Raw genomic sequence first — 17,148 nt, forward strand, 5'->3', positions numbered from 1 at the left:
AATTACTAACAGAACTCTTACACTGGAAAATATATGAGCTAAAACCTTCTCATAAGATTAATGTAGACATGTAGTATTTACCTTTACTTTGTAAAAGTGAATTCCGTATGTAGGCAAGCTTTCCACTATACTCATATAACTGCAGGGGGAAAAAAACAACAACCAAATAACCATATGATTTAGGTAAAAAATTACAGTAAAATATACTAAGTATTTTCATTGAAAACAAATACATTTATGTAATTTGTTATTGAGAAACTTTTCAGAATAATTTCATAAAATGTAAAACCAATTACAACAAAAATTAAACAGTAATCCAAATTATTACAATTAAAACAAGAATATATAAGAACTTAAGACTTAACGTTTACAAAACCTACATTTTGAAATCCACAAAAATTTGAAGCTATTACCATTGAAATCCAAAACATTTGCATTGGCTCCAAAAATAAGAATTCATAACATGGTTAACAAAAAAGCTTTTAAATTTATTAACTTAAATATTTGTTAATCTCACAAAGAAAAAAATTTTGAAATCACAAGTCTTCATTTACTTCCATACTAACACAAATTTCCATTAAATCAGAGGGTTTGGTTTGTTTTGAATTTTGTGCAAAGCTACTCGAGGGTTATCTGTGCTAGCCGTCCCTAATTTAGCAGTGTAAGACTACAGGAAAGGCAGCTAGTCATCACTGCTCACTGCCAACTCTTGGGCTACTCTTTTACTAATGAATAGTGGGATTGTGTCACATTATAACACCCAGACAGCTGAAAGGGCAAGCATGTTTGGTGTGATAGGGATTCAAACCCATGACCCTCAGAACACAAGTCGAGTGCCTTAATCACCTAGCCATGCCCGGACAAAATCAGAAGAATTTATGATGTTACCTTCTTGTCTCTGTGTGTGAAAAGGAACATATTTGACTTGATGTTTGAATACAAATGAATTAATATCTTCTTATGAAACATAAATATAACAAAAAAGGTTAAAAAAGAACTGGATATATATAGATATACACACAAGTTATCAGAGGGAAGACCATCAACAGCAAACTTCAACAAGTTCAGTAAATCATATTTTTAATGTCCCTATATTGTACTATTATAATCTATAGAGAATAGGACCAAAACTTGGCTATTACTTCCTTTAACCTTAATCTACTGTTTTCTTGATTAAATGCATCTTACTTGACAATAGCCTCTCCTCTAGACTGACCTAGCAGCTTCTTGTAGTATCCAATAACTTTGTCTTTACTGGTAAAAATGATAAAGAGGTAACTTAGAAAACTTGAAACCTTATAAAACAGGCATTACCATTACTAATCACCTTGACCTATTTTAAAAGCATAAACAAGTTCAAAATAAAAAGTCACACTATCATAAAAGACTAAAACTAGAAACCAAAATGTGACATAACCTACAAATTCTGTTTTTATACTGATAATTAATTAAACCTTTAATGTAAAGTTTAAATGCACACAAAACATTAAGCACTTGTTAATCATTTTAATTAATATATTTAATGAAAGTAAAAGTCGATAAGTCATTAGATAATAATAATTTTAAAGCATCAAAACACACATATTTATCTCCAATGCTTAACTGTCTATCTATTTCACCATCCATCGAAACTTTCAGCTAACTTACCAGATTTGCAAAGAAGGGTGTTCTTTAAAAACACTTGTTGGAAGTACAGCCAGTTTTTTTAGAAGAGTGTTAGTCCTGTCCTCACTGTTACGAGATTAAAATTGTAAAGATAAGAACATACATGTCAATTAATTAACTATTTAAATTTAATTACAATTTAATAAATCTTGAGAAAGTGATTTATGTTATCACCCATTAAAAAAATACACAAATTTTAGTAAAACTTTGTTCTTCCCATTGAAAGGTATCATGTTAATACAAGTTATATACAGAATGTTTTTATATTTACCGATTCAATTAACTGAATCACCAAATTTTACAGCCAAACTTTTACTGCAACATAACATTTACATATTACTTTAAACAACAAAAAGTGTCAAATTACTGAATGTTATTATAAGTTTTATGATTAAAAAAAATATACCATTGTATTTTATAGTTCAACTAACTACAAAATTTTCTTTCATACATTTTAATAAAGATTATTGTGCTAATTTATGTCAATAAAGCAATAATCATTAAAAACCTTTTCTACATTTTAATAAGGACTGTCACAAACATGTTAAAAACATAAAATTTTCACTACATTATAATAAAACACATTATGATAGTATTATATTAACAATATTTTTACTACATTATAACAAATACAAGATTACAGTAATTAATATCGTATTTATTAACAATACTTTCATTACATTATAACAAATAGAAACTAAAGCAATTACTATTGTTTTTACAAATAAGTACTTAGGTGGATGGGAATCAGAAATAACATTGGAAAGTTTGGTATGGTAGTATTTTTCACATACAGTCTTACCTATGTCCTAACTAACAATCAGATTGTACAGAAAACTTTGAGCCATGTTTTACAGCACCATAAATGGATGACAAGAAAAAGGTTTAAAGAATATCAGTTGCCTTTTAAGGTTTTGTGAAGAAGAATGTTTATTTGAAAGAATATCTGATGACCAAGGTGAAAGATGAAAAACAAACCACTAAATCATTCTAAAAATAAAATTGATTACAAAATAACACCTGGTAAAAAAATAACTTGTACGTGGAACTAATACCCTGCAAGTACTTACAAAATCTCCTATATATAAAAGACTAAAGATTATATTATTGATTAAGTTTAACTACACAGGCATGTGAAAGTTTCACGGTCTTTAAAATTTTATGTTCCACAGTAATTCCTGTAGGATCAATCCAAATATTATATCAATTTCTCTCCATTGCAGGCATATTTTTAAAATGTCATATGTACTTTTTCACGAGTCATTTTTATTGAAATCAGGTCACATTTTGTTATACTTAAAATGTTGATAGCCAGTGGTGATCAACATTTATGTACAAACATCAACAATGTTTTTCTATTTTTTTTCTCTTATTTGTCACTATGACAATGAGAGGTTGTGTGAATGACCCAAACATATTGTGTTATATTTGTGATACATTTGTGTGAAAGAAACATGAGTATTGTAAAATTCATCAAAGAGCATATTATGCACATTTTGGAATAAACTTGGGGACCAAGAGAAATCATGGTCTCTGCACAAAGTTTGCACCATTTGTGTTAAAGAGTTGATGGAAAATGTCTTCACCTTTTAGAATTCCAAAGGTTTGCATGCATGAGCCCAGAAACCATTGAGATGACTGCTATTTTTACTCATTTGACATGCAAGGCTATAACACTCAAACTAAAAAGGAAATTTCTTATCCAAACCTTCATTCCACTATAAGACCTGTCGCTCATGGGCCTAACGTATCTGTATCTTTTCCACCAGACTCTTTATACATTTTGATCTGATTCTGAAACTGATATTAGAAATGGTTATGTGGATTGTTTTCAACCTGAAATGTCTGGTGAACCACAACTTTTCACCCAAGATGAACTTAATTATTTGGTCAGAAATTTAGGTCTTCCAAAGGATTCTTTATAGATTTTGGGGTCAAGATTTCGAGCTAAGAACTTACTTTTTCTAGGGAAATAATTTTATTGGTACAGAAATTGTGAGAAAGAATTTATACCATACTTTTTCCACAAAAGGGTTCACTGGTTTATGAAAAAATATTACCGAATTAATATCAATGCTAGGAGCTGCAATCTATAAACCATGCAAGTGATAATTCTTCATTTATACCTCCAAAAGAAGTCTAAAAGATGTTCTACTTCACAATGGTAACATGTATGCATCTGTTCCTATTGCTCATTTGGTTCACTTGAAAAAAAACTTATAAAAATTTCACATTTCTTCTTAATAAGGTCAATTACAAAGAACATGGTTGACTACTTTGTTGACACTTAAAAGTCCTCTGTATGTTACTGAGTCAACAATCTGGTTATACAAAGTTTCCATGTTTTTTTGTGTGAGAGGGACAGCAGAGCATGAAATCAGCACTGGATAAAGAAGCAATGGTTACACATAGTCAGCCTGATACCAGGATCAAAAAGCACTGAACATGAAAGTTTTGATTGGCACAAAAAATTCAATTACCTCCACTTCACATAAAACTGGACTTGATGAAATAATCTGTAAAGGTATTAGAGCAAGATTGTAGCTGTATCAAGTATCCATGTGGACAATTCCCAGCTCTTTCAGAAGTGAAATGTAAAGAAAAAAATTTTGAAGATTTTGAAATTGGTTTAGGATGAACAGTTCAAAAGGGCAGTAAGGAAAACTGGAAAAGAAGCATTGATTGCCTTTTAAGATGCCACTAACAAATGTTAAGGAAACAAAATGAACCTAAATTACAAAAATATTGTCAATAACATGCTCGTAAAATTCAGAGTTGGGTTGTGATACAAGCTTAAAAGTTCATTTCTTACACTCACATATTGACTATTTCTCTAAAAATCTCAGTGCCATAAGTAAATAACAAAATGAAGGGTTTCAACAAGACATAAGGAAATAGAAAAGAGGTATCAGGGAAGATGGAATAACAACATGATGGTCAATTACTGCTGATCACTGAAATGAGATACTCCAGTTGCAATGCATAAAAGACCACAACACGTAGTTTTGAGACTTAAGACATAGATTCCAATAAAGAAATCAGACTGAGTGAGGATGCATGTTCATTTGACATCAATGCTCTTCCCTTTTCTTTACAGCTTGTTTGTATTTTTGTTAACAAACTTAATAATGAAAAATGTTCACTGTAGTAAACAAAGTAGTAGCTTAATCTAAGAAAGAGATTTTTCTTCCCAATTTGTAAAAAATCCTTGTGATAGAGAAAATAAGTATTATTTTCAAAATCTGCATAGCTAAATTATGGACGGTCTGTTATTAAAACCAAAACAATTTTTATTAAGTTTAAATTTGCAGACCCATGTTCATGAAGTAAAACAGTTTAATGTATTCTACTCCAACCAGGTTTAGATAAGCTGAGCAAAACCCAATTCCAACTCGAATTTGATGAAATAAAACTACTTTGTGAACCAAATCAACCATACTTACTCAATATAATCTCCATCAGAAACTTGTAAAGCCAAAGCAGCAAGTTGAAAAGCTGTTTCACTATCAGTCTCTATAATCCCCTGGGTAAAATAAAAATTTACATTAGATACTGGCATACAGTTAGAAGAGAGTTCATGACTTCATGCATTATTTGCAATGAAAGAACTATCTTACATTTCTATCTCTTTGTCCACAACATACATGCAGGTCACTTCCCCAATACCATGACCACAAATCTTTATGTTTCATTATTACTTTGTTTAAAAAAAATACTAATATAAATTCTTGACTTTTTAATTACATAATAAATAAATTACACATCCCCAATGGATTCTTTCAATTTTATCTACTTTCATATACACATTTGTTTTTAAGGTTTAGGATTATATAATGTGGTCAGATAAAAAAACAATAAAATTACACAACCAAAAAAACAGTGCATATAATAGTTTGGATCATCATGAGTAAGTGTTGAAAAGTTTCAAAAAGAATTACACACTTCCACAAATATCTACCTTTAGTTTTTTTCACGAGTAAAAAAAACTGTTGTTCGGTGGTGTGTATTTGAACCAACTAAGATATTCCTGAAATGATTTCCTATAACCTTGCTTTTTAAGTTTAATGATTTAACCAATACCATATCAAAATTGCAATATGTTCCCTAACAGAGCCAACAACCGCCTCTTGTAATTAGAGCCAAGAGTTTTGATGTATGCTTCCTTGGGCTGACTCTACAGCTAAGCTTGCGACTTATGAAAGAAATGGCATTCACATTATGTGACCTATCCTGATCTCTCCTTTCAATTGCAACAGAGTTCACAGATAACTTACCTCTTATCATGTATTTTTCTTTGGCACTGGCTGTTAGAGTTATATATTGAGCTCTTAATATATTATAATTGTTCTATTTTCCTGTTTTACATTATATTTTGGTTCAGAGTGAGCTGGTCCACATCACACGATATCCTACCACTTGTTTCAACAGTTCCAGTCCTTGCTAACATTACTTTTTCTCTAAGCATCATCAACAATCTGTGTGGTCTTAGTTACAGATGCACCTGCTGTCACTCTTCTTTCAAATACTGTTAGATCTTTCCTGAAGGAAGTAAGGTTTTTGACTGAAGCACAGCAAGGATAGTCATTACATACATACACCATAGACACCCAAGAATGAGGCTGCATGTGATTTGCATGATCAATGAACAAACTTGTACATATATAAGAAATGGTTCAAAAGGCTGTTGAAATAGGAAGTATTATAATTTTTGTCAAACCACTACATTTTAAACATAGAAATAAACTATTTTCTAGCTTTTTTGAAGCCGCTTCCAAACCTGTTTGCTAAATACAGAAAATAAGTAGCAATTGTGTTGCTGGACGTCAGAGATGAAACAGCACCATAGCTTTGTTTTTTAATTTTGTTTTACTCATTTGATATGGATATGTTTGCTAAAGTGGGTTTCATATTCTCTGTTGATGAAGACAATTTTAAGGACAGGACCAAAAAACTTCTAACCAATACTGTTCAGCATGGCGTAAATACTGTCCAACGTGTCTTGCCATAACTTTTTTCCCATTGTTTTACATACCTTTACACTACTGTCAGTTAGACAGAAGGTTGAAAGTTGAGTTTGTAATTGTTTACTATTTTTTGTTTTGTAATGTGCATTAACAAGTAACAGCATCCCAATTAATAATTATAAAAATGACAATAAGCACAGAAATTATACAACAAAATTGAGAGTAGAAAACTTGTCCCATAGGACATTAAGAAAATGAACAGGAAAACTGTATCAAGTTACATTAAAAAGAGGAGTGGAGAAACCACATAACATGAAATTATGAGACGAATTTTTAAAATGTATGGCATGACAACAAGAAAAAGATGAGAGACACTGCAGAACATTAAGATCAGAGAAATTATACCATGCGACATTAACCAAAGGAAAAGAACTGGTTCACAAAACAATAAAAAAGAGAAAATATACTAAAGGAACTTAAAGAGCAGAGAAACTTTATCACAGCACATTAAGAAGAGCAGAAAAACTGTAACATAGGACACTAACATCAGGGAAGCTGTATCACACAATATTATGAAGAGAACAAGGCATCACTTAATATCAAGAAAATAGATAATGGTATCAAATATATTATAAAAATGGACAAAACTTTGCACAGCATAATAAAAGAATAATTTTTGTTGTTAGAGAATAATTGAGATATAAAAAAAATTAGTTCAAAAATGATATCAGAACAACTGGGGAGGAATCTGAGGTTACAGTATTATGTCAGATCAGGATAGGAAAGAAATGAAAGTGTGAAAAGAATATATATTCAAAATAAGAAAACCACAGTACCATAGAGAGTGGGAAACAAAATGATGAGAATCTGAGCCAAATGATACGATGAACAAAGAGAATCAACTTCATATGAAATCTAGATTTTTATTAAATAACAAAAAAGTAATAACATTTAACGTGACAGGGTATTAATGTAGTTTCGTCTCATTTCAAAAGATGGCATCACTTGACAGAATGTATGTTACCAAAATCACTTTCGGCTCTTGGTATTTTATGCATTAGCACAGAATATGTTTCAAAAACTGCCTCGTTAAAAACAAGTTATTTATAAATCACCAACTCAAAATTTATCTGTCATTAAAATATTGTAACAGATGCAACATTTTAATCTTCAGGGACGTAAAAACTTATATAAACTAACAACCTAAATTTATAAAAATATAACTTAAAACGGTGTGATACTATTTCAACAGAAAATCTAATACCCATAAATAAATAACTATTGCATTTGTGGATTTCCTTAATCGCCAGGAGCGTTGGAAAATCTCAAGATCAAAACGGAGAAAGTACAATCCCACGAAATAGTGCTATACATGTTTTGTAGATTCGCTTGCGAGCACATTATAAAAGTGACAGCCAGTCCCGCTATTCGATAAAACGCAGCCATGTAAATGGCGAGAAACGAGGACGAATTGCCCTACATTTGGTCAGTAACTTTCTAAATTAGGCTTGGTTATACTTGGTTGGACCTAGAGGTCTCTGACCTTGGTCACTTAGCCATATGTAAAATAACGTGTCTCTCAGGCTCAAGGTTTCTTTGTTTGTTTTTTGAATTTCGCGCAAAGCTACACAAGGACTATCTGCACTAGCCGTCCCGAGTTTAACAGTGCAAGATCAAAGAGAAGGCAGCTAGTCATCACCACCTACCGCCAACTTTTGGGGCTATTCTATTACCAACGAATAATGGGATTGACTGTACATTATAACGTTCCCACGGCTGAAAGAGCGAGCATGTTTGGTGTGACAGGGATTCGAAGTCGCGACTCATCGGATTACGAGTCAAACGCTTTAACCACCTGGCCACGCCGGGCCCAGGCTCAAGGTACTAGATACTACACAAAAAATAACGTCGTAACCCTAATGTTCAACGGAAGCAGGAAGTATTTGCGACAGCTGTAAGAATTATGATCATATACTTCACGTGTTTAAAAGTCAACCTCTGGTTTTGCTAACTCATAATAAGCTAAAAATCACGTGACATGACGAGTCATTCCAAGAACGGGATACCTACAAATACATTCTGTTCAACTTTTTTTTTCTTTCTCGCTAATGCCCATATCTTTCATATACGTCGTCTTCGTTGTTTCACAGCCCGCTGTGCAGCTGTTCGAAATCCTGAAGACACTGTAATTACAGCAATCTATCACCATGTTTGTCGGTCCTCACAAGAGATAATTTCTTACAGACTACCGCTGAATCTTAGTGTTAAATACGATCTGACTACTCGTTTGGGCTTTACGAGGTGACCAACCGGAAATCCTCCGACCCAATTCACACATTATATAAATAGAGTGTAATTGCCCTCATAACCCACAACGACAACAATGCTACTCTCTCGTGCTGTGAGCATTAACAAATGGCGCTACTGTTACTTATGGCCTACAACTGGTTAATTCGCAGTGGAATCTGAACTAACTAGACTTCCTTCCCGAAAATTGGCTGCTCATATCATTCTCACTGGAAATCACGAGAAAAAGACAGCTAATATTTTCAGTTTTGTTTTTTCCCAAAGGATACGTATTTTAGGTTTACTGATGTAATATTTTTTGTATAAAAGAGATTTTAAGTATCAGTAAAACGGTCTTCTTGTACAGATGACACCTATTTTAGGTACACATACGTTAAATAAGTAATAATTATCGTGAACACACAATTTGAACATAATGAAAAGAAGTCAAACGATGATAATAAAACACTAGTCCTTGAAACACAAGAACGAAACTTTAAGAACTGCGTTAATAATAAAAATAAAGTTTCCTAAGTTATCGGGTCTTGTTGATATTTAGAGGTGTTCAAAGTAGTACCTATAACAAGAGATACGCCATCACTCTAAGAAACGTTCGGTTTGTGACATCAATGCAACGCCAGGTTTTCCTGTTTTCAGTTTCGTTTACACTTTTATTAAACATCTTGAACATCAAACATAAGGATCTGAAAACCTGAAATCCTACGTACATATATATATGTTTAAGTCACGCATACCAGTGATACCAAAAACAACAACAAATCCATGTTACTGTGCTTTGTTCGATGATGTAGTTGTGGGACCTGACAAAGAGCCAAAAATCTCAAGTAAACAATATTTTGTTCTGTAATAATTTTGTAGATCCTGATAAATACACAATCCCAACCCAATTTATGAGTTTATATACTGGTCAATGAAGTTATTTGTCAATCCTGATAAATAAACACGGGGTCTCTGCTTGTTACTGGTCAAAATATATGTATAAGAGTTTAAAAACGTATGCTAGTTTGCCTTATTACCATCTGTGCTCAAATACATATGGTCACACCCCGAATTTTAATTCGGCAAAAATGGTACTTCCAATTACTCTGTGTAGTACTACATATCCGTAAGAACTGAAAAAATCGGGGAGTATTTGAGATGGTTCAGGCAAAATTATGTAAATTTCCCAAGCCACACCACAGTATTACAACAAGCCTCAAAGTAAAGATCAAACGTTGGGATACTAAATCGTAAGCCACACACACAGTTTCGTACTGTTTTCTAGTTACATGTTAAACCAGTGAGGGGGCCAAAAGTCGGTATTTAAAAAAAGTGAACAATTTTATGATTTTTAATTGACTTCTCTGCTATTAGCAACTGAGGCTACACTACTCTTATTATCAAACTAAAACATTACATGAAAAAAGAAACAAAAACAGTTTAAATTTCATGACCGACTCTTTCTTTTGTACAAACTTACAACGTTCACTCCATTTATGAACGTAGCCACAGTGTCTGCACACTTAATTCATATTATTTTGGTGTATCTAACACCGTACAAATATTAATACAAAATAATAATAATAAACTGACGTATAAATATAGGGAAGTTCTCAAGACCCAAGTACTATTCCTACATCTGATTTGTAGAATTTAAAACACCCCTCGACAAACCTTACTGCTTCAACTGCAATTATCCTTAATTAACCCTCACCAAATTCTTTCACTCTATAATTGTTTTATTATTTAATTAATACACTCCACACCCATGTCGCACATAATACGATCAACTCGGTATTCTATTACGTGCCCTAAGCCTCTGTGAATCACTGAGTCATGATGTAAGTTCTAACAGGTGGATGGTAAAAAATACAGTACTTTTATGTCGTTTTGTAGAGACGTTTGTTATTTTTTCTTTACATACAGTCTGATACACGTCTTTCTCTGTTTGCACGTTACAGCGTGTTAATGAAAGAATAAATGTTGAATATAATTTTCGGAAGAGGGATTAAACGTGAGATCTAACCGTCTCTACTTGTTATCATCATCATTACAAACCACAGATCTGTTAAGTCCCTGGGATAATATTATGGTCGGGTAAACGAGTGTGAACACAAATTCTAGGGTTTGCGAGTATTGAATTCAGCGTAAAACGTGATATCTTATTCTCGGTCCCGGAGAAAACGCAAGCGAGATATTCCAATTAACAACTCAATGTAACAACATACTAACTGGGCGAAAGATCATTTATATCAGTGCTATGGAATCGTTTGTTTTGTTCATGTTTCTTCTTCTATTATTTACGAACTACGATTTTGGTGATAAAGAGACAGTTTAAGATTAAATTATTCTGTACAAAACGTACCATTGATGTGTCTAGAGTTGTGGTTCCTTTTTTTTTACGACTGGTCAGTTTACCAAATACGTCACTGTTTTTATATCAAGCACTAAATTCCTAGAAATAACAATCATGAATCTTTCGCACGTTCACGATCAAACCTGCTCAACGTAAAGTTAAGCTGAAAAAATAAAACTTGGAACTGGCGCGCAACCTTGTATATCCTTTGTAAAGCTTATAATACAAACACTATTATTATAAACCTATCGTACGTTAGATAACAAGTTTAATATAAACCTATCGTATGTTAGATAAGTTTATTATAAACCTATCGTATGTTAGATAAGTTTATTATAAACCTGTCGTATGTTAGATAAGTTTATTATAAACATATCGTATGTTAGACGACAAGTTTAATATAAACAAATACTTTAGGTTTTAGTTTAACTACTAGTTTATTTCAAACTTCAGTTTTTCCTCTGTAGTTAACGTTCAATAAAACATTAATCTTGTAATGGTTCACACAATTTTTTCTGTTTCAAAACTTCATCTATCTGTGCTAGCCAATAGCATCCACAAATAACCCATAGGCTACTGTCATTTGACCGTCGCTTTAGAAGTGCGAAGAGCAGTTTTGAGGCAACGGGACGCGAATCATAGAATCTCAGATTCAAAGTTCGGCACGTTAGCCGCTAGGCCACGTTCAGCGAGTCACATACAAAGTGTCCCCTGGCACAGTGGTATGTCTGCGAACTTCTACTGCTAGAAACCAGGTTTCAGTACCTGTGGGAGACAGGCACAGATTGCTCTTTGTGTAGCTTTATGCTTAATAACAAACATTATCACACACATGCAGCGATACTGATAACATCATACGTTAACCTTAACTTCTATTTGAATTACACAAAATAAATCGTAAAATTCAATCTGACGTTAAACTTAATTGGTTGAGCGGATGAAAAATATTTTAATACACCATCCACTGGGTTTCGGGATATATTTATTACATCACAAATGTTCACTCTTATTTTCAATATCTATAAACACCATACAAACACGCATGTATTACAGCACTTTCTTCTTCTTGTGAATAAATTAAGTTTTATTTGATGCTTCATAAGATAAAGATATAATATAAATCTTATGTAACTTAATTATTGATTGCAGTGAAGGTTTATTTCATGAAAATAATGACTAAGAAATAACGATAAATTATAACAAATATAAATATTAAATTGGCGGTAATCGAATGCAGACCATGTTCATTCTTACATATGACAACAATCGTGACGAAATAGCTGTTGACATAAACCAGATGCAAAATATGGTAAAAATTGTTACCAGAGAGCTGGTGTTACGTATTAAGAGTTCAAATAGCCAGAAATTTGAATTTAGAAGTTAATTGAATGTTAATATATATCTAAATTATGGTATTTGACAACAAGATTGATACACACAATTTTATTTCTTAACACATATATATTTTAATATACAAATAAGAAGACAATATTTTATAACGATTATTACAAATAATTATTAAAAATATTAGCTTAGATACAAGAGTTTTACAAACTTATAAACCTGAGTCTTCTATTAGGTCTAGAACTAAATATTTTATCGACGGTCCAGATCCACGAGGGGCGAATTAATTCTGAGTCGAATTATTACATTTCGCATAAGCTAGCTAGCTTGGCTGGCTTCACACCACTTATAAGTTGACATTTTACGACGAAGATATTTAATGTCCTCGTAGAAATATTGACGCTCGAAGTCAATTCACTAAAGTCGAACGGTTTATAATGCTGGAAATCTATGAACGTTCCTGTTGAAATATCTGTAGTTTTGCTACAAATAAGCGCTAATCATAATTATAACGTCCGAGGCTTATAATTTACTAGCTGTAGCGACCAAACAATATTTTCTGAAACTATCTTTCAGCGCGTCGGTTTATATACTTCAAGGCGAAATTCTTGAATGTTCAACAATTTTCGAGAATACGGTAGTGCTTTTGTAAAACATATATTATTGATTTTTACAGTTGAATATCTTTTACAAATTCAAAGAACAGTTGGAATTTACGCAGTATACATTTAACAACATATGCTACATGCGTCAAACCGAAACAAACGTAGATATTAAAATAAATGTATAATAGTAAATCCATTACGCCGGCAACGTTCATCAGCTGCAAGCAAGATAAGAACTGCGATACAACATCACAATAAGATTACATTTATCGTTTCTTTTCACAAACCCTCAAGACTTTTCAACACCAACACATTTAGGATTTGCTGATGGTAACATACCCGAGAACAAGAAAAATATTTCAAAAATCGCCAAAAAAAAAAAACAGAAGGAAAGAAAAACTTGTAGAAATCATTAAAGACCTCAGGGTACAAAAAAAAAAACTACAACATGAAGTACGAGGGAAAGGGAACGCCGGACTTTTAAAAGCTAGGAGAAGAATGGTGTCCTACAATGGGTGGTCATGACACAGGTAAAACCTGCACCTCGCCCTAGACTCAAACACGTTGGAGGGAGAGAGCAGGATCAGGTGTTTTGCATCAAGTGTACAGTAGAGAGATCTGCGCTTTATGCCTCAGGCGGACCAGGTAAGTCTCTTCTTCCTGTATGACGTTTTTGTCTGTGGAAACCTGTTTGAGGTCTGTGAAACTACAGGACCACCGATAACGTATCCTGTACTCTCTACACGTTACGGTATTTTAAAAACTGTGTACATAGTGGTGATTTTCACCCCTTTTCTCCAGACAACACCATGGTTCCAGGTTTCAAGAAGCTGGTTCACAGAACAAGAGCTTTTTGTTCTCTTAAGACTGGGAAATCTTAACCGTTACAATGTTTAACCTTAGGTGTACGGCGTTTCTATGGGGTCCACTGAAAACGTGAAGAAACGTATTATTTCCACTTTGCTATACCAGTCGTCGTCTATAAAACACACAGTACATTGTAGAGCATGCCGAGAATTTTGAATTGTAAAGAAATAAAATACAGTATATTTTAGTTCGCTTGTCTTGCAGTGTTTTATGAAAACATTTCTTTGTATTTTACGATTTTTACCACAATATTTTTGTTGTGCTCGTTAAACAATACGTACAATCACGCACCTTCTAAATACAGTTAAATCTATAAAACGCTTCAAATAATTAAACTGCGAACGAAGAACAAATCAAAGTTCGTTTCTTACGTGTGTAAACATATATGTTTCAAGTCGTTTCCTGATAGTTAAAACAAACATCACCGTTCGTTAGATACATTTGTATATATTAGATCACTTTCTGCGTAATAAAACTACACCAGAGTTCGTTACATAGGTAGAAACAACATGGTATATTTTAACTCGTTCCTTCGTAGTAAACCAAAGTACACAAAATTCATTACATACGTATGGTGTATTTCAGCTCGCTTCCTGCATAGCAAACCAATATATACGTAGAAAATATACAAGGAAACTGAAAAACAAGCCAAGGACATAACAAACTACGGTGCTAGAAAGAACTCTTAAATTGTTACATACGTTGGAGTGATATGAAACGATATTTTAGGTTTTTTCTGGTTGTAAGAGAAAGACAGGATAATTCTTGAGAGTAAGAAAAAATAATGTTTACGGTCAACTCGGAACATTCCACACTACCACATGCACTTTAACATACAAACTCCAAGTATGTACGTCAGCCAGTCAAGTGTATTAGATACATAACTCATGTGTGTTGACAGTAATATTTGTACTTGACAGCTATTTACATGCACGTGCACATGATATCGGTATGATCTACCTTATAAACCATTATCCAACTCACGAGTACTACATAAACTTACTATTGTACTTGATATTTCAGAGTATCACATACGGATACCACATAAATTTCAAGACTTCACTGATTTTATGTGAACTAATACGTGTGCCCTGGCCCATCGAGAATTTTCACGGGCCCAGGGAAGGATTGGTATGTGCCCCACCTGTCTCAAGCAATTCTCCCCCCCCCCACCATGCCTTCTCCCGGGTCCCTTCGGGTTAGTGGGTCCGGGAGAAATGCCCCCTATCTCCCCGCTCTCTCCCCTCGTTTTGTCTTACTATAGTGTAGCTTTAATGCGTCACACAAATCTACACGTCAATGTAATTAAATTTTCTAAACATTAACCCACTAGAACATCGTTTTTGCACTAAGTTGCGTATTCTACTCACGATGTTCTAACTATACAGCTTCCACTGACTCAATATACTGATATATAAACATATGTGGTAATGTAACTACAAAGAAACTGTTGAAACAGCAGTAAAACAAAACCAAATAAAAACAGAATAATTTAGTAAACATTTCAGAGGCTCATCCATCTTTATCGGTGTCACGCGATTACTATGCACGAGATGTTAATCATTTCCTTGTATTTTCAGATATTAACGCAATGCGGATAAGTTTGTTGCTCTCTACGTACAATCAAGTGCCTTCAAAATAAGGTGTCCACGTATTAAACCACTTCATAACTTTCGTAAACTGGTTACGTAAGCATTACTTAAATAAATTTTCACTTACTGTGTTAGAAAGTTTTCTTCAAGGTTGAGATGAGAACTGAAAGAATATTTAAAAATCAACTATTTCGATTTAACACTACTTTGGTTGAGATAACGGACAGTAGGGTCACTATCTCTTACTTTCTGTGGACGTCCTTTTCACAATGTGAGTTGAGAACCACAGTAAACCTCTTCCAATTTCAGGTTGTTAGTTACACTAACACGGGCCAGTTTTAACATTCCTCACCGCCAGTATGGCCAACCCACACACGTGATATGAAAAAGCCGTTCAACGTACCGGCGCTACGGCGGATGTTCCTCCCGTACAAGCACGTTGATTGCTCGGTCCCCGTCTTAAGAGTTTGTTTCATTACGCACCAAAGCACCACATTTACAGATACACGTTGCAATTCACGAGGTCGTGAGCACAACACAGTCACAAAACACACCGCGCACCCCGCTAGAGGGAAAGGAGGACAGGACGAGCCCAGTATTTTGGCTGGAGGTAAAAACTCTCAAATCAGTGTTAAAAACATGCAGATAAACAAAGGAGAAAAAAAACAAAACAAGGATTGGCAACTGTTAAAAAAATGATCGAGAAGGCATAATTTATTAATCTAAACTGCTAAACGAAACGAAAGATTTTCTAATACCAAATTTATCAAAGATGGTAAACGAATATACATATTGCGAACCGAGTTGTCAGTCAGATCATTCGTCTGTCTGCTGTTTGAAAAGCTGTGCACGCCAACAAAGCTCAACATTCACTTTTGAAATGACGGGAAGACAGGCATGAATACTGTTGATGAGAAATTTAATTTATCAAGTAATAAATTACTATGAATTGATCACACTTTCAATCATATTTCATAATGTGGCGTAACTTAAAGAAATACCCAATAATTATTTTTCGTGATGGGCAGACTACAGGTCGCTCAGAACTTTGGTTATTAGTGAAACAAAAAAGTACAACACAATTAACCTACTTGAAGTCCATGAAGTGATTTAAATTCTTAGATTAACTTGAACTTTTCCAGTCACCGGGGACGAGTACTTTTGTTTGTATATACATAACATGAGAATTATTCAACAGCTTAGGGTTTTAACAAGCACTTCAGCATTACAAATACTGCTAGTTTTATCCATAATAATTTACAGTTACCGTATTACCACGGTAGCAGTGAATATTTTTAACATAAACGTTATCATTTAAACCCCATTTAATTCTTGTGGCACAGAAAGTATATTCTAAAACATGGACTCTTGTACACTAAATCACACAATGTGATATAATCATAATAGATACTTATGTCAAACTTAACATAGTGAAAGAAACTTCTGAACGACGTCACGCTGAGACAGAA

At 33.4% G+C, this 17,148-nt stretch overlaps 1 protein-coding gene across 26 annotated transcripts in view; it reads right to left on the bottom strand.

The window, feature by feature from the left end:
* The window catches only part of LOC143236454 (uncharacterized), a 146,935-nt gene that overhangs the window by 36,535 nt on the left and 93,252 nt on the right, over positions 1-17,148 (bottom strand). For 24 of the 26 annotated variants that reach the window (XM_076474711.1, XM_076474721.1, XM_076474714.1 and 21 more), the window contains 4 exons: positions 5,109-5,188; positions 1,648-1,731; positions 1,189-1,254; positions 82-139 (listed from right to left, as the gene is read on the bottom strand). In XM_076474711.1, coding sequence (XP_076330826.1) covers positions 82-139; positions 1,189-1,254; positions 1,648-1,731; positions 5,109-5,188 — 288 coding nt within the window. Of the gene's footprint in view, positions 1-81; positions 140-1,188; positions 1,255-1,647; positions 1,732-5,108; positions 5,189-15,806; positions 16,194-17,148 lie in introns of those variants that run through there. The other 2 variants (XM_076474733.1, XM_076474732.1) reach the window with 2 other exon arrangements.

The sequence above is a fragment of the Tachypleus tridentatus genome, chromosome 13 (genome assembly GCF_004210375.1).
Source record: "Tachypleus tridentatus isolate NWPU-2018 chromosome 13, ASM421037v1, whole genome shotgun sequence".
NCBI classification, from domain to species: Eukaryota; Metazoa; Arthropoda; class Merostomata; order Xiphosura; family Limulidae; genus Tachypleus; species Tachypleus tridentatus.